At 33.1% G+C, this 27,684-nt stretch overlaps 3 protein-coding genes and 1 pseudogene across 6 annotated transcripts; 3 read left to right on the top strand and 1 right to left on the bottom strand.

Moving 5' to 3' along the window:
• LOC105139130 (receptor-like protein 12) overlaps positions 1-13,016 on the top strand; it is a 36,416-nt pseudogene extending 23,400 nt beyond the window's left edge.
• LOC105139111 (probable leucine-rich repeat receptor-like protein kinase At1g35710) lies at positions 6,976-27,636 on the top strand. 3 transcript variants are annotated; one of them, XM_011045436.1, is made up of 2 exons: positions 6,976-7,843; positions 26,314-27,636. In XM_011045436.1, the coding sequence occupies exons 1-2, from the start codon at positions 7,016-7,018 to the stop codon at positions 27,610-27,612; spliced, it is 2,127 nt and encodes a 708-aa protein (XP_011043738.1). In that variant the 5' UTR covers positions 6,976-7,015; the 3' UTR covers positions 27,613-27,636. The 3 variants fall into 3 exon arrangements, with proteins under 3 accessions (XP_011043738.1, XP_011043739.1, XP_011043740.1); XM_011045437.1 differs by having other exon boundaries at positions 6,977-7,259; positions 26,033-27,635; XM_011045438.1 differs by having other exon boundaries at positions 6,982-7,114; positions 25,933-27,631.
• On the bottom strand, positions 10,312-11,900 carry LOC105139108 (protein MSP1-like). Its single transcript, XM_011045433.1, has 2 exons — positions 11,521-11,900; positions 10,312-10,923 (listed from the first exon to the last, which is right to left on the bottom strand). The coding sequence occupies exons 1-2, from the start codon at positions 11,618-11,620 to the stop codon at positions 10,715-10,717; spliced, it is 309 nt and encodes a 102-aa protein (XP_011043735.1). The 5' UTR covers positions 11,621-11,900; the 3' UTR covers positions 10,312-10,714.
• On the top strand, positions 21,214-23,748 carry LOC105139109 (ribosome-binding factor PSRP1, chloroplastic-like). 2 transcript variants are annotated; one of them, XM_011045434.1, is made up of 3 exons: positions 21,214-21,641; positions 21,774-21,911; positions 23,473-23,748. In XM_011045434.1, the coding sequence occupies exons 1-3, from the start codon at positions 21,582-21,584 to the stop codon at positions 23,575-23,577; spliced, it is 303 nt and encodes a 100-aa protein (XP_011043736.1). In that variant the 5' UTR covers positions 21,214-21,581; the 3' UTR covers positions 23,578-23,748. The 2 variants fall into 2 exon arrangements, with proteins under 2 accessions (XP_011043736.1, XP_011043737.1); XM_011045435.1 differs by having other exon boundaries at positions 21,774-21,916.
• Positions 27,637-27,684: the final 48 nt, after the last annotated feature.

Below are 27,684 nucleotides of genomic sequence, written 5' to 3'. Positions count from 1 at the left end.
CATGATTGTATCTTTTGTTGTTTTTTTTATTGTATTTGAACTTAATTGTACTAATGTAAGTTTAACTAAATTTTTATAATATGAATATTATTTTTGTTCTATTTTTTATTAATGATACAATTATTTTTAATATTAAATTATGTTGGTTATATATATTCTAAAACTTTTAAAATATCCATAAATAATTTAATAAATAAATTTAAAATCATTTTAATAAATATATAAAAAATAATATAATCACCAATGGATTCTCCGTTAGTGATTGTAACTAATGCATCAATCAGCAACGGAGAATCCGTTGCTGATTCACAAAACTAGCAACGGATAAATCCGTTGCTAAAATGAGCAACAGAAAATCTGTTGCTAAAAAATCAGCAACGACAAATATGCATCCGATTTTTGCCGTTGCTGATTCCATTGCTAAATTGTTTTAGCAACAGATTTTAGTATTATTTACAATGGAGTAGTCCGCTGCTAATTACTATATTTTTTAGTAGTGACTGTTTGACTGATGTAGCATTCTTTAGCTTCCTAACAGCTTTCAGAGGGTTGGATGCAATTCTAAAACCATAACAATGTCAACTTAGCCATAACAATGTCAAGCAAAGAAGACTAAAAACTGAATCAGCTACTCTACTGAGAGGAGAATGGTGAGGTCAAAGGCAGTGTGATACTATTAAAATGCCATAACCACTCATTCCAGTAAAAAGAACCAAGAGGTTGGCAGATATTTACATTCATAAGAGATCATAATTTATAAGATCCTATGCTGATTTACTTCACACATGAGAAACCCTGTACTGGGAGGAACTAGTTTCTGAAAAAGTGTTAGCGTCTGCATCTTTTGCAAAAGATTTATCAATAAATGGATGTATCTAACCTACATGATTGCTTCGATAGGCAAAATTAAAATAGCCCCGCTCCAAAATTAATACAAAGAGGTAGCCAGCCAGCAAACGCCAAGTAATTAGGAAAGCCAAATAGATCGTTGTATATGTCGATCATGTTCTGTCAGGCAAAGGCACGAAAATGGACACCCCTTCAAGGTTTTCCACGACATAAGGCTTTTAAGTTCAGAAAAAAAAATTGAAAATAAATTAAAATTTCTTCTTTATGATATACCTCTAAAAACATAGAACAAATTTCGAAACGAGAGAGGTAAATCAGAGATATAAACGGACAAGGAAGCTCACCAAATTGGAGACTGTAAAACCATTGCAGACATATGAGCATAAAATGAAAGGCAGTATCTTTATCATATCAAAATCAAGCTGTTTTTGAGAGGAAGCTTAGAATCAATTACAAGACAGGAGTACTATAAATCCATGTATAACAAAACCTAAATCAATTATTTTCACCGTTCTTTTTAATTTGATGAAATGAACTCTACTCCTCATATCACAATGTTTCATCTAGGAGAACTCATTAAATCTCTAATGCTGGAGATTCTGATAAATCAGATAGTGAAAGGCCTAGCAAACATATTATTTTCACTCCTTCCTCTAAAATCTTAGTGTTTTTTGTTTCTCTGTAATTGTAATCACTTTTATACAGTTTTCTATCAACGGGTCCTAAGAAGCACTTCTTCATCCTTGAAACCTAGCTAGGGGACCAGAACCTTTGCATAAATTTCTTTCTAATTTGAGTTAATTATTATAACTTAATCCTAGCTAGAACGTAGTTTTGCAAACTATACATTTAATCTCTATAATTTTAATTTTATTTATGTCTTAATTATATATTCTCGATTGTTTTTACTCTGATCAACACTTGTCACATGACTATATATTTAATTTTTTTTAATATGATTACTTAATTTTCTTCATGATAAGAAACACCATTTAACTATGATGTAAATCAATACAGTGGCGTTCCCATTCCTACTCAATGAAGACTTTTGGATCTTGAAAATATAGATATATTAGGCAAAGTCATTAGGGCTGCATTATTTTGCTTACATATAATTTGTGGTCTTGCTGATCAGTTTTGAGTCAAGAAAGCTAAGTCTACGAACTACTTTATTTTTTATTCACTCAAAATTTCTCATTTCCATTTTGTTTCTCTTGCACTTTCAATCCATCAATTTAATCATCGGTCCTTCTCCTCAAATTTCTCCTCTTCAACTCAATTATGAGCTCATGAACAAGGTCTTTCGCTGCTCCAATTCAAAAGTCGAGGAAAAGGCTATTTTTCTTTAATTCTTTTTTACCAAATTACAGCCGGTCATTATACGAAAACTAAAGTTCAATTATTGGATATTTTTTGTTTTTTGACACATTAAAATAAAGGGTAAAGTAACACGGCTAAAAAAATAATTAAAAAACTAGCCTCCACTCATTTTGAATTTTAAGTTCTCAAAAACACCCCCTCTCCCCCTCCCACACGCATATCTCCCTACGTCAGCCATCTCTTTCTTCTTTTTTGTTATATTTTTAGTTGATAATTAATAAACTTTGATTAACCCTAAGATATTAAGAAATTATAATTGTATTTTGTTGTATTGTTTGAAAGAATATTTATAATTTAAAAATATTATACTTTTATGATATTATCATTGTCAATACTTACAATTGTATCACTTATAATAGAAAAAGTCTTGAATTCCTAACTACTAGAGTCTACATCAAACATATCTCTTAACAAATTATCAAGAATGTTATGTGATCGATTTGACTGGAATATTTTTGAAATAAAAATTGAAATTATTTGGAAGACATTGCAAACCAGGATTAATCAAGCTCGTTATATCGGTATACCAATCTATAGTGACAAAATTGTGAACTCAATGTTTGGTTTTGCGAAGATCAATGAAATTAATATGCTAGAGCTCTATTTGAATAGCAGACATAGATGAGAAAGCTCTTCTAATATGGAGTTGACATCATTTTCAAGTAACTCTTAGAAAACCACACAAGCATCACAAAGAGATGGTCTATATATGCTAGGTGGTAATGTTAGTAAACAAGTTTCGATGCAGGAAATCATTAATATGGAACCTCTATTAAGCATGACATCTACTACGTATTACTATGGACGATCTAAACCAAGTGCTGATGAAAATGAGTATTGTATTGATAGAGTTGTGATTGATGGAGAAGATAAAGATGATAACAAACATGTTCTTAAGTTAGAAGAGTTGAGGTGATGCTCTAGATCCGTACATGAGTGCTCCATACCATTATATGAGCTAGATAAGTTATTAGATATAGTTACATATTATTATATATTATGAAAATTATAAATAGATGTATAATTAATTTAATTTTTTTTATAAAATGTTATGTTATGCTAATTGTTAGTCTAAATTTTTTATTTATGAGAGAATATGTTATTGTTGCTCGTGTGAAATGTGTTTTGATACTGAAAAATGGTTATTTGTGATTGTATGAATTATTTTTCTTATTATTATTGCATGATGTTAATCACAGAAAAGTCTGTCAATGTTAGCAAAGTCGTAGATATTACTGCTGATATGTGAGTTGCAATTGACATCTTCATAAATTTCTTTTTATTTTGGGTTAATGATAACTTAGTCCTAGTGGTTTTATAAACTAAACGTTTAATCTCTATATTTTTCATTGGATTTATAACTTATAATTTTTATCTATTTGTTTTTACTTAAAATAGAAAAAAGAAAAAATCAAAGCATATAAATCGAAAGATTGATAAGAAAGAGAAGTATTTACAATAGCTAAGCACTGCACTCCTTCAGATTTTTGTTCGTACTAACACAAAAAACAAAACGAAGGTGGATGTTGTGTGTAACCGCAGATTTATCCAGCAAAAATCTGTACCAAGGGTTGCACTGTTGTCTTTTGTTGGCATGGAACTTTTGTTGCCACACAAAAGGTATGATCCATAAGACGAGCTGCAAAGGAAGAGCACAAACTGTATCTATTAGCACATATTCATTGCTATTTTCTAAGCTATGAAATGCTTCTTCTTCTGGGAAACACATAAATTGCTTAACCCTTCAAGTACACAGTCACCTGTTCTTGTTAATAATAGCAATAACAATCTATCAGTGCATGCGAAGGGGGGTCCAGTTAGTATTAAGTTTATAAGCCAGCAAGGAATAATAGCGGGGTAGATGTCCCCGAGAACAGCTGCCATCAGACGAGATGCAAAGGAAGTTCTAATTAGATCATGAACTGTATCTGTTAGCACAAAGACTTGCTGCAAAACTGTCAATTTTGGAAATTAGTACTGCCGTGTTCCCAACGCTCACTCTTGTGTGGAAATATTTGCAAGTGAACCTTCAGTTCCGAAGACTTGGAGGTCAAGGACAGACCAAATGAAGATTGGTTCTCCCTTCAAACTCCATTAATTCTCCATTGTTTGTCAGTTTTATAACTGTTCAATAAAGCTATTGCCAGAACGTGTTGACTGTAGACTGGATTGAAGTGGACATAAGAAGGTGAGGATGACTCTTCAACTCTGCATGCCCACTTGCTTAAGCTGTGAGTAAAATACGATCGTAAATTATTAAGAAGTTTTCTTCGTATATATTGAGGCTTGAATTTCTCGGAAATTATATTTTAGTGGGCAAAGCAATCTTCGCATAAATCCTTTTTTTTTTATCTTATTATAAATGTTTCATAATTAACTATCTTATTTTTTGAATTAACATGATTGTACGGCACCTCAATTTATGAACACTTGTATTAGTGAATCAAGGGACTTCTCCTCGCGTGAAATTTTCACTGACTTTGATTATCATTTTTTTTTTCCAATTATGTATGCATAATTCCATATTCAGAACCACTTACTGGTTGCGAAGACTTGGAGGTCAAGGAGGAAAACAGACCAGATCATGAAGATTGGTTTTCCCTTGTTGATGCTGAGAAAACAGACCAAGTGAAGATTGGCTTTCCCTTGTTGATGCTGAGAAAAGAAATATCTTTCCAATCCCACACTAACTTGGTAATCTTGAGGGCAAGAACCTTGGAACTCCAATCTTTGTCAGTTTTAGTAGGCTGCTCTGTTTTCCGGTAATGGTTCAGTAATGTTATTCCTACACTTTCACTAAATATTTTCTTCAATTTCCGGTACGCTGCTCTGAAATTCCTTCAAGTCTAACTTGTAAAATAATAGTTTGAGCGGTTCTACACCCCTGAAAAGATATTTAATCCATTTAGAAAATCAATATTGTCATGTTCCTATTCTTATTCTCATTAATAAAATGTTTGTGGTAGCTTTTTTTTTTAAATATATATTTTTTATATGTGTTTTTTTTTATGATTTTGATGTGTTTTATTAAAATTAAAAAAAATCAACAAAAAAATATATTTAAAATATATATAGCGCAACATTATGAATCACACAGAAAGACTTTTAGGTCATGAGAAACGATACATGTGCAAAGTCATTAGTACTCCATTGCTGGATTGGATTGGACATATAAAGGTGAAGATGACTTTACTTATCAAATTTTATTTCAGTTACGTATACATAATCCCATATTTTAATTATTTTTTATTTAAAATAGAAAAAGAATAAATCAAAGTATATCAATTTAAGGAATGGTAAGCAAGAAAAGTATTTAAAAAAAAAACAAAATATTACTAATCAAGATTTGGTAAATAACTATTTAGTTATTCTTAATACTAAAAGGATTAATTAATTTAATAACTATTAGCAACCTCTAAGACACTATTTAATCCATTTAGAAAATCAATATTAATTTTCTTATGATTTTAATATTCTGATTTTAAAAATTAAAATTTTAAAAAATATTAAATTAATATAATTTCAAATAAACAACATTTAAAAAATAATTAAACTACGCGCACAAAAAGTCGTTAGTGCCCCCATTGCTTTGCGTATTTATTTCTTTACCAATAAACAACAATTTAGTTTGCGCAATTTGAAGTCAATTTGATAGGAACCTTACATATTTCCGAGGTTTTTATTCTTATTTTATTTTTTAATTATTAAATCTTAAAAAATATTATTCAATTACAAATATATTAAAATAATATATTTAAAAAAAAATTAACATCAACATATTAATCTATGCTTGTATAATTACCGCTAGATGAGTTAAAAAGAAAATTTTAATTAGTATTGTAAGCTTATGTTGAGCTACAAGGTTTTATTTATATATTTTTATGAATTTTAATATAAAAAGATATAATATTGTGTAAATAATATTTTATCCTTATATATATAAAATTCTTTCTAAATACTTTACATAATCTCATGTTTGATAATTTAGATTTGAAATATCAATTTTTTGATGCCAACATCCAAATCATTGATAAATTTCAAATGCTTTTCATAACTGGGATTAATTCATTAGTTTCAAGTAACATTTTTCTATATCTCTAGTAGTATAGAAATCTTATAAGATATTTCTATAACTATTAATATTTTATAATAGATATTTATCTCTTATTAATATTATACAAGAGTTATTTGTTTCTAATTTAATATTGTGTAGGAGATATCAATTATTTATTATTTATTTATATAATTTTATTTTAGTAAAATAACAAGTTTCAATAGCTATAAATATTTCTTGAATTATTTAGGTAAAAAGTTTATAATTTTTATTCTTTACTGTATAAATATTTTTTAATTATTTATTTACATAATTGCATAGTTTAAATTATTTTTTATTTAGAATAGAAAAAGGAAAAATCAATTCAAGGAATGAAAAGACTTTTGGATCATGAGAAATGTTGTATATATTAGTGCGAAGTCATTGGTGCCAAGAAACAACAATTCAGTTTGCACAATTTGAAGTCAACAGGGAATCAAGTTGATAGGAACCTTTCATATTTCCATCGGTTTTTATTCTTACTTTTATTTTTTTTAATTGTTAAATCCTGAGAAAGGTATTTTAATACTAACAATTAATATGTGCTCATGAACAATATTAGTCTTTCTTTGCTCCGATTCTCTTTCAGCTAAGGAAACTTGTTTAATGCTTCAACCAGTCACTTTGATTTCGTCTATAAATATTAATACCTTTCTTCACTTCTCATCTTTAATTCCTGTAAGCCCAGCCACCATGGGGTTTTCACCACCTTGCCTCTCTCAATCTCTCTCTTTCATTCTGTTTCTCTTCCATTTCCACTCAACAATTTCATCTCCACTCTCCTCAAATTACTCCTCCTCTTCTTCTCATTTGTGTGCTCATCGCCAATCTCTCTCTCTCCTTCAATTCAAACAATCCTTCTCCATTCAAAATAGTTCAGCTTTATCGGAGTACTATTGTCCACATCCCTTTCCAAAAACAGAGTCATGGAAAGAGGGTACAGACTGCTGCTTGTGGGATGGGGTCTCTTGTGACCTGAAAACCGGCCATGTCACTGCACTGGACCTCTCTTGCAGCATGCTTTACGGCACCCTCCTTCCCAATAATTCTCTCTTCTCCCTCCATCATCTTCAACACCTCGACCTCTCTTTCAATGATTTCAACTCCTCCCATATTTCTTCTCGATTTGGCCAGTTCTCCAATCTAACACATCTTAACCTAAGTGGTTCAGATCTTGCAGGCCAAGTCCCATCAGAAATCTCTCATCTCTCCAAATTGGTTTCACTTGATCTCTCTAAAAACTTCAATCCAAGTCTAGAACCAATTTCCTTTGACAAGCTTGTTCGAAACCTAAGCAAGCTTAGAGAACTCGATTTGAGTTGGGCAAACATGTCACTAGTTGTTCCCGATTCCTTGATGAATCTGTCCTCTTCTCTGTCATCGCTCAAACTCTATTACTGTAGATTGAAAGGAAAACTCCCATCCTCAATGGGGAAATTTAAGCACCTGCAGTTCTTGGATCTTGGATGGAACGATCTTACTGGTTCAATTCCATATGGTTTTGATCAACTCACCGAGTTGGTTTCCCTTGGTCTCTCTTCCAACAACTATCTGAGTCTAGAACCAATTTCTTTTCGCAAGATTGTTCGAAACCTAACCAAGCTAAGAGAACTGGATTTGGGCGATGTAAATGTCTTTGGTTGCACCTAATTCCTTGACGAATCTGTCCTCTTCTTTGTCATCTCTTTACCTTTGGGGTTGTGGATTGCAGGGGAAATTCCCGGGTAACATCTTTCTCCTCCCAAAACTTAAATCATTGGATTTGTCATATAACAAAGGCCTCACTGGCTCTTTTCCTTCGTCCAATTTGAGTAATGTCCTCTCTCAGTCGGGTCTTTCTAATACAAGAATTTCAGTTTATTTAGAAAACGACTTAATCAGTAATCTAAAATCCTCCTCATAATTATAATATTATAAGGTCAAATATAATTTTACTAGGTAATCTCACACAATTATAATATTATAAGGTCAAATATAATTTTACTAGGTAATCTCACACAGCTCACCTTTTTAGACCTTTCAAGTAATAATTTTAGTGGTCAGATTCCATCATCACTTAGTAATCTCACACAGCTCACATTTTTAGACCTCTCAAGTAATAATTTTAACGGTCAGATCTCATCATCACTTAGTAATCTCACACAGCTTATCTCGTTAGACCTTTCAAATAATAATTTTAGCGGTCAAATCTCATCATCACTTGGAAACCTTGTACAGCTCCGTTCCTTATATCTTAGTTCCAATAAATTGATGAGTCAAGTTCCAGATTCTTTAAGTAGCCTAATCAATTTTTCATATTTAGATTTATCAAATAATAAACTAGTAGGCCATATTCATTCTCAATTAAATACCCTTTCAAATCTTCAATATCTAATTTTATATGGTAACCTGTTCAATGGAACAATACCATCCTTTTTGTTTGCTCTTCCTTCTTTACAATCTCTTACCTTCGTAACAATAATTTCATAGGCAATATAAGTGAACTCCAACACGATTCTTTGAGATTCCTTGATTTGAGCAATAACCACTTGAATGGTCCAATCCCAAGTTCGGTTTCCAAACAAGAGAACTTGGAAGTCCTTATTCTTGCGACCAATAGTAAATTGACAGGTGAGATCTCTTCTTCTATTTGCAAGCTGAGATTCCTTCGCGTCCTGGACTTGTCCAACAACAGCTTGAGTGGTTCTACACCACTATGCTTGGGGAACTTCAGCAGCCAGCTCTCAGTATTGCACCTAGGCATGAACAATCTTCAAGGCACCATCCCTTCAACTTTTTCAAAGGATAATAGCTTGGAATATCTCAACCTCAATGGAAATGAATTAGAAGGGAAAATACCACCGTCTATCATCAATTGCACAATGTTGGAAGTTATTGATCTTGGCAACAACAAGATTGAAGATACATTTCCCTACTTTCTAGAAACGCTTCCAGAGCTGCAAGTTCTTGTTCTAAAATCCAATAAACTCCAAGGTTTTGTGAGGGGTCCGGCTGCATATAATTCCTTCTCTAAATTACGGATCCTTGACATCTCTAACAATAATTTTAGTGGGCCAATGCCACCAGGGTATTTCAATAGTCTTGATGCAATGATGGCCTCGGATCAAAACATGGTTTACATGATGGAAAGAAATTACACTGGCTATGTCTATTCCATAGAAATGACATGGAAAGGTGTATAAATTGAGTTTCTGAAGATCCGAAGTACCATCAAAGTACTCGATTTGTCAAATAACAACTTCACCGGAGAGATTCCAAAGGTGATTGGAAAGCTTAAAGCACTCCAACAGCTCAACCTCTCTCATAATTCCATTACAGGTCATATCCAATTATCATTAGGAAATTTGACCAATTTGGAATCATTAGACCTATCTTCAAATTTGCTTACCGGAAGGATTCCAATACAGCTGGGAGGTCTAACATTTCTTGCAATCCTAAACCTTTCACATAACCAACTCGAGGGGCCCATACCAAGTGGAGAGCAATTCAACACCTTTGATGCAAGCTCATTTGAAGGAAACTTGGGTTTATGTGGATCTCAAGTACTAAAAAATGTTACGGTGATGAGGCACCATCATTACCGCCATCAAGCTTTGATGAAGGAGATGATTCAACATTGTTTGGAGAAGGATTTGGATGGAAAGCTGTGGCAGTGGGGTATGGATGCGGGTTTGTGTTTGGAGTTGCAACGGGATATGTTGTGTTTAGAACAAAAAAACCTGCATGGTTTCTTAGGATGGTTGAAGATAAATGGAATCTCCAGAGAAAAAAAACAAAGAAGATTGCTGGCAGATATGGTGCTAGAAGAAACTAAATGATGCAATTGATATTTCCAAGTTATGCATTTGAGTTTTCAAATTTTATATTCACAGTTTTTGTTAGGCTATCTTTTCTTTACTATTTCATTTAATCAGTCTTACGTTTTTAATTTTGCAGTATAAACAAGATATCAAGTGGATCAACAATATTATTGGGTGTAGTTTACATAATTCAAGGTTAAATGTACATTACTTCTATGAAAAAGAATCCATGCATGTAACACAGGTTTGTGTTAACTATAAAATCATTTATGTTTTGGGTCCTATTTTTAGGTGTCAATCTTTGTTTTGGGAGTATTCTGAAAGTTATAGAGTTATGAACAGATTGAAGCAATTCTTGTAAATTTAAAAGAACACTTGACTGACAGATTCTGTTATCACAACAGCAGCAATACTTGCAAGTAAATTGTAAGACATGAATGACTATTAAAAAGTGTGATAAAACCATCTCAACAGGTACAAACAATGTTCTAAAGCATTGTTTATATCTAAAGCAAAAAAAAAGCAAGATAGGTTTCTACAAACAATATTGTTTGATAGGGAAAACATTAAAATATTTGTTTGTAAGATATTGTCACTGAGTCCGGCCAGGCCAGGCCCATGAATAAATCACACTTCCACAAATCTTACATAAAACACATTCTAGCAAGTCGCTGCATAAGAGGACCACATAAATGCAGAACTCAAGATCCGTAGTACGACGCTGCCCCAGAAAACTGTCAATCTCGTCAATAAATATAAAGGCAGGCTGGAGTTTATAAGCCAGGCTAAAAACAGCAGCAACTGCAACAGCATAGAAGAGAACCAACATCAATCAGATTATAAGAACTTCAATAAGAGCAAAAAAGCAACTACGCAAACTTAGTTAATTACTTCTAAGTCTGTTTCTAGTCAGCACAGAACCAACAAGACTTGAATGGATTCAGATGCAGAAAAGAATGTAATGACTAATGAGGGATGGTTTCAACACAACAATTTAGTTGCAAAATACAGTAATGACCACTGTCACAATTGCAAGAACGTATGCCATTCAATTACTATTGTTATATCCCTAATGCAGGATATATAGAAATACCACACAGCAACAAAAATACCAATATTTTGATCATTTTGCAATCTTATTCATTAAGAGTAAGATCCATTAGATAAGCATTAGCTACAGTGCCCTGTTTTTTAAAGTTAATAGAGCATCCAACAAAATCTTGTTGCTAATAAAGATCTTCAATAAGGACAAGTTAAGAATGTTCACAAAGTACTACCATAATCGGTGGGTGACAGCAAGTTTCAGAATAACAATGCAATAATTTTAAACCATCATTGTTTTGCTAATGCAAGACAAAGCTCAAGCACAACAGAGGCAATTCAAATGTGATCACTCACCGAGCTTTTGTGCACTGCCAAACCACTTGCTCATCAGATTAGAGATCCTCACATTTATAAAAACAGCTCTAGAGTCTCTGACAATAGCTTTTGCAAGCATGGTCTTCCCTGTGCCTGGAGGTCCATGTAACAATACCCCTTTTTGTGAACCAAGAAGTTTCCGTGTGAGAAGAGCTCAGATTTCCGCAGAGGAAGAATCACCAGTTCATATAAAGCTTGCTTGATAGATTCAAATCCTCCAATTGATTCAAAAATAAAAATACACAATTGCAGCATATTGATAAACCATTAAACCGACCATAAATTCTAAAGCCTCTATCCCAATCAATTACATTTTCAACATGAGAACATGGCCATATTCAATAGTGTTTAGAGGATAGGCTTGATTGTTACGAAGCAGTTTAAATCTTTTGTTTCATAATTGAAAAGTTTGTTTTGGAAGCCAAATTTCATCAGGCATAGAAAGAACTAATATCTATATTTTCCAGTTATAGCAATCATATTGGTTCAAGGCCAAGTCTTCAAATTTAATTCCTTCCAACTATGAACCCCTCCCAGTCAGTCACGCAAGAGGCTAATACTGAACATAGCAGCCATCAGCGTTCACATAGTATCATTTTCAAAAAAGGTGGACATAAATGGAACTAATCATGTGCCATTAGTTTATGATATAGCAGAGACTCAAATTCACTCCATATGATGGATATTTTCATATATTCATATTCAGTTGACATTAGAAACTGAGTATTTGGTGCTTGGTAGCAGCCAACAAAGTATAGACAACCTAGAAAACAAATGGCAAGTTTGAAGACACCAGGAAATATTATAACTAGATGGTTGAATAAACAATGACAACAGTACTATAGCACCAGCCCAGAGGTCAACACGACAGTACAGAAGTTCCAATATATCCAAAACGAACTTGGTCTCTAGTTTCCACCAACCCAAAATAACTCCATGCATCCAACAATAAGAAACCTAACCTTATACTTTTTCCTCCTAGAAGCAATTCCTAATGATATATGGAATCTCAAGAGCAAGAAAACAAAGAAGAATGTTGGCAGATGTTACGCTAGAAGAAACTAGATAATACAATTGATATTTTCAAGTAACTTTTGCGAGCATTTGAGTTTTCAAATTTTATGTTCACAGTTTATATAAGCTATTTTTTCTCTACAATTTATTTGATCAGTCTGACCTTTCTAATTTTACAGTACAAACAAGATATCAAGTGGATTTGACATTGAAACAACAATAGAGTGGCAGATTCATGGTATTGGATTCCCTTTACGTTTTTTTCATTAAGGTTTGGGTGCTACTTCTGCGAAAAAGATTCCATGTATGTAATAGGTCAAGCAACCAATAGCTTATGTTAACTATAAAATCATTTATGTTTTATTGAGTTATGAACATTTCCTTATTCTTGATCACTTAATTCAATCTCCCTTTCTGGGAGTATTTTGAGATTTATAGTGTTATGAACAAATTGCTCTACACAGCAGCGAGTAACTTAAAAGAACAACACTCGACTGACAGATTCAGTTCTCATAACAGCAGCAATATTTGCAAGCAAAATAAAGTAATTCTGATAACTTGTAAGTCATAAATAACTATTAAAAGTGTAACAAACACATCTCAACAGGTACAAACAATGTTCCACAACTCTTACACAGAGCCAAAATCATCAACAAAATCAGTCAACATTAGTGATTGGCAAGTTTATATCTAAAGCAAAAGAAAAGCTTACGATTCATGCTCTGAAATCGAAGAACTGAAAAGCAAGCAGCATGTCCATTCATGCACTGAAATTCCAGTAAGCAAGCAAGCCGATATATTAAGCACGAAGTCAGAGTTCTTGATGTTCTCAATTAAAAAAAAATCGCTCTGAACATAATGGTTAAACCCTCCCTAATTTCCTCACTGACCCAAGATTTGAATACATTAAACAACTTTATAAGTTTGTTTTCCATTTGTCAGAAAACACATCAAGAACTTCAACACAGAAAATACAATGAGCACCACGTTGCAGGCATCTGAACAAAGTCCACTGGCGTCTCCCACCTGCTAGCAGCCTCCCACGTTCTCAGTTATATTTCAACCGAATTTGATCGCAAAGCAAAACAGAATCCTACTAGTCAGAAGAATCAGTTTATATATGATATATGCAATGATGCTTATCAGTGGCAAAAATTATAAATCCGAATTACAAAAATTATGGCTGCAATTATGAGATTTATTTTACCATAATTAGTGCATTAAACTGTATATATATTCTTACCTATATTAGAATATTAGCCGTTAGTGTATTAGCTATTTATATTTTCTTACCAAAGTAGATTGTACAACAACTCTTATTTAAATAGAAACGATCCTCGTGAAGAGGACATTCAGCCATTTACTCAAAATTGTTATGGTATCAGAGCTGGTTCTGTAACCTTCTAATCTGTCTTTTGTTTTAGGTTGATTAATCTTTTAATCAACAACTTCATTCAGTCTTGCTTTAAGATTTCTAGTTTTGAATTTTTTAAAATGTCTACAGAAACTTTGAGTATTAAATTTACAGGCAAAACCTATACGGCATGGGAATTTCAGTTCAGGATGTTTTTGAAAGAGAAGGAGCTTTGGAGGCATATTGACGGGACTTCTCTTGCTCCTACAAATGATGCAGAATTTAGTCAATGGGAGACAAAGGATGCTCGAATTATTTCTTGGATTTTAGCATCTATTGAAGGTCATATGGTGACCAATTTACGCTCTTTTGGTACAGCTAGAGAGATGTGGGATTATCTAAAGCGTATATACCATCAATATAATACTGCAAGACGCTTTCAACTTGAACTTGAGATCAGCAATTTCAGTCAAGGTAATCTCTCGATTGAGCAATATTATTCTGGTTTTGTTAATCTATGGAGCGAATATTCTGGCATTATCTATTCTAAGGTGTCTAAAGAGGCCTTACCTAGTCTTCAAGCTGTTCATGAAGTTAGTATGCGAGATCAGTTTTTGTTGAAACTAAGACCAGAATTTGAGATTGCCAGGGCTGGGTTGCTGAATAGAGATCCAGTATCTTCTTTGGATGTTTGTCTAGGTGAATTATTGCGTGAAGAACAAAGAATGGCTACACCATCTATAATAAGTGAATCTAAGGAGACATCTGAGGTTGTCAATGTTGCTTATGCTGCTCAAGGGAAGAATCGAGACAAAGGAACCATACAGTGCTACAGCTGCAAGGAGTACAGGCATATTGCCCGTAATTGTGGCAAGAAATTCTATAGTTACTGTAAGCGGAATGGACACATTATTAAAGAATGTCCCACACGTCCAGAAAATTGGAGAGCACAAGCTTTTCAAGCTGCTGTTGTAAACCATCATATTCCTGGTTCTACTTCCACCAATCATATTCCTGGTTCTACTTCCACAACCACTGTCACTCCAAAAATGATACAACAAATGATTATCACTGCATTCTCTACGCTTGGACTTCAGGGTCAAGGTAATACTGTCTCTTCTTCTTAGATTGTTGATTCTGGAGCATCCAATCATATGACTGGCTCATATGATTTGTTGTGTAATCTCCGGAAGTATAGTAGCACACAAAATATTCAGATTGCTAATGGTAGGAATCTCCAGATTACAGCTATTGGTGATATTGGACCTTTTCCTCATGTATTTGTTTCTCCTGGGTTGTCTACTAATTTAATTTCTGTTGGACAAATGGTGGATAATAATTGGAATGTGCATCTCTCTCGTAATGGTTGTCTTGTGCAGGATCAAGTATCCGGGAAGGCGATCACGAGGGAGCCTAAAGTGGGAAGATTATTTTTGTTGCAATTTACTATTCCTAAAGCTTTGTCTTTAGCTTCTGTTATTGTTGACAATAAGACAGCAGCTTGGCATAAACGATTGGGTCATCCAAATAATGTTATTTTGTCTAATTTAATGAAGCGTGGTTTTCTTGGTCACAAAGATAAGGGTTCTACTCATAGCTTGTCTTTTGATTGCTCTACTTGCAAACTAGGGAAAAGTAAAACTTTACCTTTCCCTGCTTTTGGCAGTCGTGCTAATACATGTTTTGAGATTATACACTCTAATGTTTGGGGCATTGCTCCTGTTATTTGGGGCATTGCTCCTGTTATTTCACATGCACAGTATAAATATTTTGTGACCGTCATTGATGATTACAGTCATTTTACTTGGATTTATTTTCTCCGCACCAAAGCTGAGGTTTTCACTGCTTTCCAAACCTTTCTAGCTTATATTGAAATACAATTCTTGACCTGCATTAAGGTGTTCCAGTCTGATAATGGTGGTGAATATATTTCACATAAATTTCAGGCTTTTCTGCAACAAAAAGGTATCATTTCGCAACGATCATGTCCTTATACCCATCAACAGAATGGGGTGGCTGAACATAAAAATCATCACTTGCTGGATATGGTTCGTACATTGCTTTTAGAGTCTTCAGTTCCACCTAAATTTTGGGTGGAAGCTTTATCCACTGCAGTTTATTTGATTAATCGTCTACCTTCTCAACAATTGAATTTTAATTCTCCTTACTATCGTCTTTTCGACATGCATCCTAACTACCACAATTTACATACATTTGGTTGTATTTGCTTTGTTCACTTGCCTTCTCATGAGCGTCACAAGCTTACAGCGCAGTCAGCAAGATATGCTTTTATGGGTTATAGTGCTGGTCAAAAAGGTTTTTTATGTTATGATGTTATTACTAATCGTCTGCGCATATCCAGAAATGTGACTTTCTTTGAACATAAGTATTATTTTCAGCAACACGTACCTTGTTCCAATGGTATTCTGCTTCCTACCTTTGATGATATCTCACCACCAGTTATGCAGTATCAACCCGGTTTTGTTTATTCACGAAGACAGCCCCCAACATCACAAATCCTTCCTGATCCAGTTCCTACCCCAGTTGCTCTTCGGTGATCTTCCCGCATTTGTCGTCCTCCTGATCGGTATAGTTTCTCTACTATTTTAAATGATACTACAATTCCTACCTCTTATTCTCAGGCAACTAAACATGCATGTTGGAACAAAGCTATGCAAGAAGAACTTCAAGCTCTTGAGGAGAATCATACTTGGGATGTTATTCCATGTCCTACTGGCATCAAGCCCATTGGTTGTAAATGGGTATATTCCATTAAGTTGCGGTCTGATGGCTCACTTGACAGATATAAAGCAAGGTTGGTGGCACTCGGTAACTGTCAAAAGTATGGCATAAACTATGAAGAAACCTTTGCACCTGTGGCTCACTTGACAGATATCCCATCCTCTTGTTTATGAACATTCACAAGGAAGAATAGACATAGCATTACCACCTCTCCAGTCATAACTTGAAGAATGATCAAAGCTTCCCCTTTCATACCATCATTTGGCATGCTGTTGCTGTCAGCGTTACCAGAAGAGGCACCAAACATCTCACAATGAAATGCGTACAAGGAATCCAGAGAGAGAGAGATGACATTCTTCCATAACCATTTATTCCAGTAAAAAGAACCAGGAGGTTGGCAGATACTTACATTCATACATACGAGATCATAATTTATAAGATCCTATGCTGATTTACTGCACACAGGAGAAACTCTGTACTGCAAAGATAGTTACTGTTTTGTTTCTCTTATGAATTTGCATAAATTTGTTTTGTATTTGAGTTAGTTATAACTTAATCCTAGGACGTAGTTTTGCAAGCTATACATTTAAACTCTATAATTTTAATTGTATTTACGACTTAATTATTTTCGATTATTTGTACTATGATCAACACTTGTCAAATGACTTTATTCTTTTGAATACGATCATTTAGTTTTATTCATAATAAGAAAAACAAGTAGTGTTCCCTTGAAACACCAATTAACTATGATGTAAATCAATATTGTGGTGTTCGCATTCCTAGTCTTGTAATTATTACATTGCCCTTATTTTATTTTATTTTTTTCATTTTCATTTTTTCCATTTTCAGATACAACAGTAACTTGGGAATAACGATTTTCATCTATATGCAGAGAATATATATATAACTAAATTAAAGTAGAAAGTCTTTCTTTCATTTATATGGAGAAATAAGACCACAAGCATCAACTCTATATAATATCATACCTATCTGGCATTGAAATATAAGGTTTGATCCTGCTAGGCTCCTTTTAATAGAGGATATTCCTAGCTATATATCTTCAATTTTCTCATACTAGGACTGATAGTAATTAGTGACTGTTATTGCCAATGCTGAAGTGCTTGAATGGAATCTAATCTGATGCACTTATCTAATCACAAATCTTGTAAACTCATCCTGGATATATAGGGGGAAAAAGAGTTTGATTTCTAACAATCTCAAAGTAATATTGTTTCAATAAACTTGATTTTATCAAAATAGAATACTCCATATTATATTCCATATTATATTAAAGATAAAGGATAATATAGAGTATTAAAAAGACTTATAATATTTTGATGTAAGATCAGACACAAGGTTAGTCAGAAAAGCTTTTTTGACACAACACGGAATATACAATATAAACTCGAATCGTAAAATCGTAAAATCATAAAATCACTGGTAAAATATTTTTAACTTATTATATATTGTATTGACAATTCCAATCTTTAACAACAAGAAGAAGGAGAAGAAGATCTACAAGCACTTTCTAGGTCTGTCCAATATGTATATGTTCATAAAAACATAGAATTTGCTCTCAGAGAATTCTCAATATAATTGACATTTGCATTAAATTAAATAATTACAACATGGCAGCAAGCCAGCAACAATGTTTATCCAGGAATAAACATACTTTCTTTTGTGTACAAACAGCTTAAGAAAAGAAAAACAACCAGGACCTAAAATAATCTTCCTAACAATCTTTAAAGAGGTGATGAATACATTCTAGCTGAATACATTATTACCAAAACCAAATCAAATCAACTTTAGAGTCAAAGTAAACATTCTAGATGTTGTTTCCTTGTACATAATTTCTGAACAGTGAGTGCTGCATTTATGAAATGTAGCCCAGTGTATCAACCTCTTACCTCAGTTGGTCTTCTGTAAAGTTTTGTTTGAAACACAAAATTACAAGTAATTCATGCATGCAGTCACGGGTAAAAGGCTATTAATTTGCCAAAAAAAAAAAAAAACAGAAAGAAGATCAAGAATTCGCTGAACTCTGACATTTGATTAGCAATTATATGAAAGATCTGGTCGAGCCATTCTGTTTCTCAATGAGGTTTATGAGCATCTTAAGAGGTTCATGATCCTCAGAAAAGTGGAACAAACACCAACTGAAAGGGCGTACAATTTATTCCTAAACACGACGAGCCTGCATACTTGTAGGTTCCATAATTGCAAAGATGAAGCAACTGTGGCATTACTCACCAAGATTACATCGGGTCACAGACAGTGCCCGCATCTCCCTTAATCTTAGATGTTTAACAAACTATTTTTCTCTTCATGCCCCTCTCTACACCATAAAAATCCCTCACGAACTCTATCCATGTAGCAACCACAAGATGGACTCGAAGCAAAGGGAAAACAGGGAGAGAAAATGTCCAACCGAAATTAACAGCAAGTAATGTGTTTACCAGATTTTCAGCACCAAGAAGATTAACAACAAGTTCAAGATTATTTAACTGAAACCACCAAAAATGATATAAGCTCATGACCCTATTCCGCATAATAAAACTTAAAAGAAAAGAAGAGATTCCAGAAAGCAAACCTGGCCACTATCTAGAAAAGAAGGGAATCCAGCATTTACAATGGCAAGCAAAATCATATGAGAGAGTAGAGACAATCAGATCAGAGGCAAACAAAGCAAAGAAAAAAATGAGATTAATCTTTGCGCTGCTGGTGAGTGGAGACTGGAGAGTGGAACAGGAATCAGCTGCGCTGCTGGTGTTAGTCTTCTAGGGTTGAGATTGAGAAATTGAGATTTGGGCAACGAGAAAAGGGAAGACGGGAGTGGGGACTGTGGACTGCTGGTATTAGTCAGTAATATTGTAAACTTTTGTCGAACTCGTGAAATCTGTTTGATTTGGCTGGTTTTATCTTGACTGATTTTATTCGAGATTAATTGATTTTGCTGGTTTTAAAGTTTTTAACTTGATTTTATTTATTATATATAAAATTATGTAATTTTATAATTCAATTTATAATTTTAATGATATGAATAGAATTTCAGTTTGTAGATATTAAAAATTTATTTAAAAATCTGATTACAGTTGTTTCTAAAAATATTTTTTATTAAAAAAATATATTAATAATATTTTTTTATTTTTTAAAAATTATTTTTGAAATTAGTATATTAAAATAATTTAAAAATATAAAAAATATATTAATTTTAAATAAAATTTTAATTTTTTTTAAAAGTACTTTTAAAAAAAAAATTCAAATAAACACTGAGTATGAATATAATATCTAATTAGCTGATTTTTTTCAAAAAACAATAAATATGATATCTTATTAATTATTATATTCTTGGACCTAGAGGAGCTGAGCTTAAAAACATTTGGTCTTGGATGTTGTTTTATTTTTATAAGTTTGATTTTTTTTAATTTGATTTTTATTAGTTTTTATATGCACAGGCTTCTTTTTTATTTTTGAGACTCATATATCTTTGGATCTTTTAAGTGAGTGGATTTAGCTTATAATATGATGGAAACATTTCTTCTAGTATTTGTTTTTATTGATTTTTTTATTTTATTTTTAAAATTTTAATTAATTAAAAATTAAGTTTTATAATTTATTTTAATAATTTTTTATAGGATTATTTCAATCTCATAATTTAAGTTTGACATATAAACCTATGTTGAGTTGTCTTATATTTTTTAATTAAATTTTAATTTTAATTTTAAAATAATAAATAATTAAATTTAATATATATATATATATATTTTTTATAAAAATTATTAAAATTCCATGAATAGTACCATGAACAAGAAAAAATTAGTTAACATTTTATGTCATCTCATATTGAAATGTAAGATGTAAGGATAGATTTTGATATGTATTTTTTTTATAAAAATTTAAGATAATTTGTTAAATTATTTTTTTTTAATTATTTTTTAATATTATAAATTAAAATATATCTCATCAAATGAATCTATAATCAAGTTTTGAAATCTTATAAAAACTCTTATATCACAAATAAATACAAAGAATTTCACCCATCTACTGAAAAAAAAAAAGGAAAAGAAAAAAACTTGACATGGGATCCGCCATGTTTTTTAGTATATGTTAATAATTAATTAATGGTAATAATTGTTGGCGCTCAAGCAAGATCATGATTGGTGAGCCATCAAGGAGAAGGTGGCCCTCACTTTAAAGACTCTAAATTAAAGGGTAAATCTCATTATGAAACTTAAACTATATATGTATCTCAATCAAGACCCTGAGCAATGTATTTTATCAATTAGATCTACAATACATCATATATTTTTCAATTTGGTATTTTTCTCAATTTTTTTTAAAAATTATTTCAGTATAATTTTACTTTTTTATGCAATGAAACTGGTCTATTAAAGGAAAACTTAACATTAAAATTGAGAGAAAATGGATAGAAGGATACAATTGAGAAACCTCTGGAATACTTTGGACATAATTGATGACATTATTTGTTCTTAAACTTAATTTATAATTATCTTATAGACTTGTGGCTAATTTTTTATGTTTCCCACAAATTGAATGTGGACTTTGGCAGATAAAGATTCATCCCTCATAAAGTGGGGCCCAACTTAATCAATTAGCTGACGTGTCATTGTCCATTTGTCATGTTAATAGCACCTCTTTAAATACCCCATTATTTTCCTTCAGTTTCCAGCAATCCAAACAACCCTAATAAGAAAGTTTGCAGATGGCTTCTCTCTTGGGTTCGCTGCAAACAAGCCATTATCATCAACAACTCCTACTACTTTACTAGCTTCTTCTTTGGTGAATTCCACAAAAATCCACTCCCCGAAAGTGTCTCTAAAGTCCAGTTTTTTAATGCAAAAAACGTGAAAATTATTGAAACTTGAAGGAAACAAAGATCCCTTCGATCCATGGTGAATACTCAGTGAAGATGTCATGGGATGTCCCTCCTCCCCCTTTCAAATTAATCATTCATGAAAAAACCTTGAAGGTTGTTCTTTAAACTCTTTAAAGGTTGAAGTTTTGATTCTTTTGTTTTTTAATGTAAGAATTGAAAACGCACTGTATTTTTTGGATTTTTTCTGTCTAATTTGTGATTGTAACAAATTTTTGGATGTAACAGTTGACTGATACAGTTATAGAGCATGTGGAGTACATAGTAGGACAGGCAATTCAGAAACATTGTCATCTTGTACGGGCAGTTCATGTAAGGTTGTGTTTTAGAGGTGGAGAGTTGGGGAAAGGTCCAGGATTAGAAGATGTGAGGTACCCTTCAAATTATGAATTGAATTTTAGATTTGTTATGATTTTGGGTTACTGTGTTTACTAAAAGTCATGGGGTGGTGAGGGCAGAGGAAGATGCTGAGAAATCTAAGCTAGTATTGATTTGGTGTCGTCAATTATTCAACAAGTTGAGGTAGACACATGAAAGGATTTAATAAGTTGAAGGTTAGGGGGCCAACGTCACAGATACAGTTTCACAGCGAAAAGATCACAACAATCTTGATGAGTTAGGGTTCTTTAACATTTTTGTTCGCGGTTTATCATTTATGTTGTCCTAGTTGTTTTAAATGCATTTAGGCTATGTTTGTTTCTCGGAAAACAGTTTTAGGGAAACCATTTTCCAAATTTTCCTGTGTTTGTTTGTCATTAGAAAAGTTGGTCAACGGAAAATATTTTCCGATCAACAAAAAACACTTTCCAGTCAACGGAAAACACTTTCCGGTCAACAGAAAACACTTTCCGGTCAACAGAAAACACTTTCCGGTCAACAGAAAACACTTTCCGGTCAACAGAAAACACTTTCCGGTCAACAGAAAACACTTTCCGGTCAACAGAAAACACTTTCCGGTCAACAGAAAACACTTTCCGGTCAACGAAAAACACTTTTTGGTCAACGAAAATATTTTTTAGTAAAAAAAAAAATTTGCTTAATTTTCAGGAAAGTGTTTTCCTTTTTAGCAAATTTGGTCCTCATTCTTTTGATTGTTATTTATTTTATTTGAAATACTTTATGAAATGTTAATTATTATTATTTTAATTTCTTCATCTTTTTTTTTAAGATTTGATTTTTATTGTTTTGATTATTATTTATTTTATTTGAGATAATTTATGATTTTTTTTTCAATTTCATTATTATTCAACTTTTTAATTTGTAAGATTTATTCCTTATTATTTTAATAAACTTGAGAAAAATAAAATATTAATAAATTATTTTCCAATTTATTTTCCATGACATAACCAAATACTGGAAAGTGTTTTCCAGTTCATTTTCCATAAAACTACCAAACATCAGAAAATACTTTACTTTTCAGGAATTCACTTTCCCGGAATTCACTTTCCAAAAAGAAACAACTTTCCTGCAAACAAACGGGCCTTAGTTACTATCCCTAGCTTCATATCATTGAATGTAAGGCTTATGTATTCCTGTGAGTTCCTTAATATAGACCTGTAGTGAATAGTTCTACTCCCAACAAGGGCTTTCCCCATTGCACCATTTGGCGATTACTACGGCACATGTAATTTGCAGATGATTTAGCATTATAACTTGTGAACTGTAGCGAATACCTTATCGGTTCTCTTAGCTAGATATTTATGGACTGTTGCAAAAGGAAACCGCATTACCGTCTTCATCTTTCCAAATCATGGCTTGGCACTCAAAGTTCTTCTCTACATCTGGGTGTCAAAGTAAAATGAAACTAGAGAAATTATATTTTCTATTACATTTAAGTTTGATGCATGCTTTTTGGCTAGCTAAACCATTGCCCACCTGGACATATTATTCTTGTCTGCCATAGACTCCTTATCTACACCATTTTCAGGCTGTTCACACAAAGTACCTTGACATGCCACCTCTGACTGTCGATGAAGCAATTGTGCGGCTGGGAAATGTGGATCCATGCCTTCTACGGTTTCGGGCATGCTGAAGGGGGAAGATACAGAATTTGAGATCAAGTGAACTCAAACTAATGAGATGTATTAACATGCTTGTATGAGTTCTTAGTTTATGGAAAATCAGAGCCACTATTATGCTGGCGTCCAAACTTACCGGGACGAGAAAAAAGAATTTTGGAATCACTATTCAGTTTATATTAGATCGAAACCAGTGGTGTTCCCATTCCTGGTCTCGTAATTATTACTTTGCCCTTATTTTATTTTATTTTTTTCATTTTCGGATCCAACAGTAACTTGGGAATATCAAATGTTGCGAAGACTTGGAGGTCAAGGAGGAAAAGGACAGACCAAGTGAAGATTGGTTTTCCCTTGTTGATGCTGAGAAAGAAAGATCTTGGAGGCCTACGCTAACTTGGAAATTAATAATGCCGTGTTAATATTGCCGTGTTTCCAACACTCAGTACTCTTTTTATTTTTTTATTATTGCTTTGCCTTGGTGTCCTTTAGTCTAGCAACAACTACTTAGGCGGCATGATCTTGCACAATTTTGAGTCAACAAGGAATACATATTGCTTTTTTGTTTTCATTTTTAAATCCTGAAAGAGGTATTATTCTCACTCAATTAGTCAGTACATCAATGTTTTTCATAAATTAATGTTTAGCATTGTGGTTCTATCACCTAGTACGTAGTTTTGCAAACTATACATTTAATCTCTATAATTTTAATTGTATTTATGACTTAATTAATTATTATTTGTATTATGATCAACATTTGTCAAGTGAGTGGATTTAGCCCATGTTATGATTGGACCGTCAATACCAAACTTTAGATTTTCTATATTTTCATAAATTAATGTTTAGCATTGTGGTTCAATCACCTAGCATGTTATTTTTTTTTTTAATTATTACTTTGCCAAGAAACAACAATTCAGTAAGCACAATTGAAGTCAACAGTTACATGACATTACGTAATATTTAATATGGCTAGCATAGGGATCCTTTCATTAGTCTGATTTTTTTCACTTTCATCCATTATGTATTGTACTTAGTTCATCATTAGAGAGCAATGGACTCCAACCATTTAATTATCATTTATGAATTTTATAATACATACACAATTAATATTATTTTAAAAACATGGCATGGCATATGATCCACTTAAAAATATTTCTTACAATATAGAGAAAACTAATGAAAGATAAAATAAATTGTAAGGAAAACCAAACTTCAAAGATGCAATGATACCAAGAAAAACCAGGCATAGATCAGGGGTAGAAGTCTCCAAGAACAGTTGTCATCAGACAAGACACAAAGGGAGTTATAATTAGAGCACAAATTAATTGCACGCACGTAAACTTGCTGGAAAAATGTCAATTTTGGAAATTAATATTGCCGTGTTCCCAACATTCTTGCATAGTCAACAAAGGGACCTAATTGTATGGAAATATTTGCAATTGAATAATTCAACCTGCAGAATTGCATATTGAATAATTGTATGGTTGCGAAGACTTGGAGGTCAAGGAGGAAAAGTACAGACCAGAAAGTGTTGACTGGAGACTGGATTGAAGTGGACATAAGAAGGTGAGGATGACTCTTTAACTCTGCATGCCCACTTGCTTTAGCTGAGAATAAACCACGAGTGTAAATTATTAAGAAGTTTTCTTGGAAATTACATTTTAGTGGGCAAAGCAATCTTCGCATAAATTTCATTGCTAAATACAATTTGAAAAAACATCTCTGAACTTTCAAACATCTCTCCTCAACGTGTTCGCTGAATGAAATTATTGGTTGCTTAATCTTGCTGTACAACTGTGGAATGGATTGGACATGAGAAGGTGAAGATGACTTTGTTCATCAAATTTTTTATTTCAATTATGTCCCATAGTTTAAATTATTTTTTATTTAAAATAGAAAAGGGAAAAATCAAATATATCAATTGAAGGAATGGAAAGAATTTAAAAACAAAAAACAAAATATTACTAATCAAGATGTATACATTATTTCCATCGGTTTTTATTCTTACTTTATTTTTTTTTAATTTTTAAATCCTGGAAAGGGTATTATTCATATTATGTTTCTGTAGCTTTTTTAATACCAACAATTATGTGCTCATGATCAAATTAGTCGTCCTTTGCTCCGATTCTCTAACTAAATGTTTCTTTGATACAATCTAAGGCTGGCTTGTCTATAAGTTCTCCTAATAATGCCTTCCTTTACTTCTCATCTTTCCCAGTTATACTTTGAATCCTGTAAGGCAAAACATGGGGTTTTCACCACTGTCCGTCTCTCAATCTCTCTCTTTCTTTCTGTTTCTCTTCCATTTCCATTCAACAATTTCATCTCCACTCTTCTCAAATTACTCTTCTTCTCATTTGTGTGCTCATCATCAATCTCTTTCTCTCCTTCAATTCAAACAATCCTTCTCCATTAATAGTTATGCTTCACCGGAGGATTGCCAATATCCCAAAACAGAGTCATGGAAAGAGGGTACAGACTGCTGCTTGTGGGATGGGGTCACTTGTGACCTGAAAACCGGGCATGTCACTGCACTGGACCTCTCTTGCAGCATGCTTTACGGCACCCTCCTTCCCAATAATTCTCTCTTCTCTCTCCATCATCTTCAACACCTCGACCTCTCTTTCAATGATTTCAACTCCTCCCATATTTCTTCTCGATTTGGCCAGTTCTCCAGTCTAACACATCTTAACCTAAGTTCTTCAGATCTTGCAGGCCAAGTTCCGTCGGAAATCTCTCACCTCTCCAAAATGGTTTCTCTTGATCTCTCTTGGAACGACTATGTGAGTCTAGAACCAATTTCTTTTGACAACCTTGTTCGAAACCTAACCAAGCTTAGAGAACTCGATTTGAGTTTCGTAAACATGTCACTAGTTGTTCCCGATTCCTTGATGAATCTGTCTTCTTCTCTGTCATCGCTCAAACTCTATTACTGTAGATTGAAAGGAAAGCTCCCATCCTCAATGGGGAAATTTAAGCACCTGCAGTACTTGGATCTTGGAGGGAACGATTTTACTGGTTCAATTCCATATGATTTTGATCAGCTCACCGAGTTGGTTTCCCTTGGTCTCTCTTCCAACAACTATCTAAGTCTAGAACCAATTTCTTTTCGCAAGATTGTTCAAAACCTAACCAAGCTAAGAGAACTGGATTTGGGCTATGTAAATATGTCTTGGGTAGCACCTAATTCCTTGAGGAATCTGTCCTCTTCTTTGTCATCTCTTTCCCTTCGGGGTTGTGGATTGCAAGGGAAATTCCCGGGTAACATCTTTCTCCACCCAAACCTTGAATCACTAGATTTGTCAGACAATAAGGGCCTCACTGGCCCTTTTCCTTCGTCCAATTTGAGTAATTTCTTCTCTCGGTTGGATCTTTCTAATACAAGAATTTCAGTTTATTTAGAAAACGACTTGATGAGTAATCTAAAGTCATTAGAATATATGTATCTTCGTAATAGTAACATTATAAGGTCAGATCTAACCCTGATTGGTAATTTTACAAAGCTCATTTATTTAGATCTCTCAATTAATCATTTAAGCAGTGAGATCCCATCGTCACTTGGAAACCTTGTACACCTCCATTCCTTGCTTCTCGGTTCTAATAATTTTGTGGGTCAAATTCCAGATTGTTTGGGTAGCCTAGCCAATCTTTCATATTTAGATTTATCCAATAATCAACTAGTAGGTCCTATCTATTCTCAATTAAATACCTTTTCAAATCTACACCATCTAGATTTATCTGATAACTTATTCAATGGAACAATACCATCCTTTTTGTTAGCCCTTCCTTCTTTACAGCATCTTGATCTTCATAACAATAATCTCATAGGCAATATAAGTGAACTCCAACACTATTCATTGGCATACCTTGATTTGAGCAATAACCACTTGCACGGTACAATCCCAAGTTCGGTTTTCAAACAACAGAACTTGGAAGTCCTTATTCTTGCGTCCAATAGTGGATTGACAGGTGAGATTTCTTCTTCTATTTGCAAGCTGAGATTCCTTCGGGTCCTGGACTTGTCCAACAACAGCTTTAGTGGTTCCTGTTGAAGTAAACTCAATCCAGAAGGTCAAGGAAGGCAGCCACCAGCTGTCACCGCCCAGCCACCAACCGACCAGCCA

This window comes from Populus euphratica, unplaced genomic scaffold (assembly GCF_000495115.2).
Source record: "Populus euphratica unplaced genomic scaffold, PopEup_1.0 scaffold121.1, whole genome shotgun sequence".
Classification (NCBI taxonomy): domain Eukaryota; kingdom Viridiplantae; phylum Streptophyta; class Magnoliopsida; order Malpighiales; family Salicaceae; genus Populus; species Populus euphratica.
Note: the sequence above shows the minus strand (reverse complement) of the source record. Positions and strands in the feature narration are given on the sequence as shown.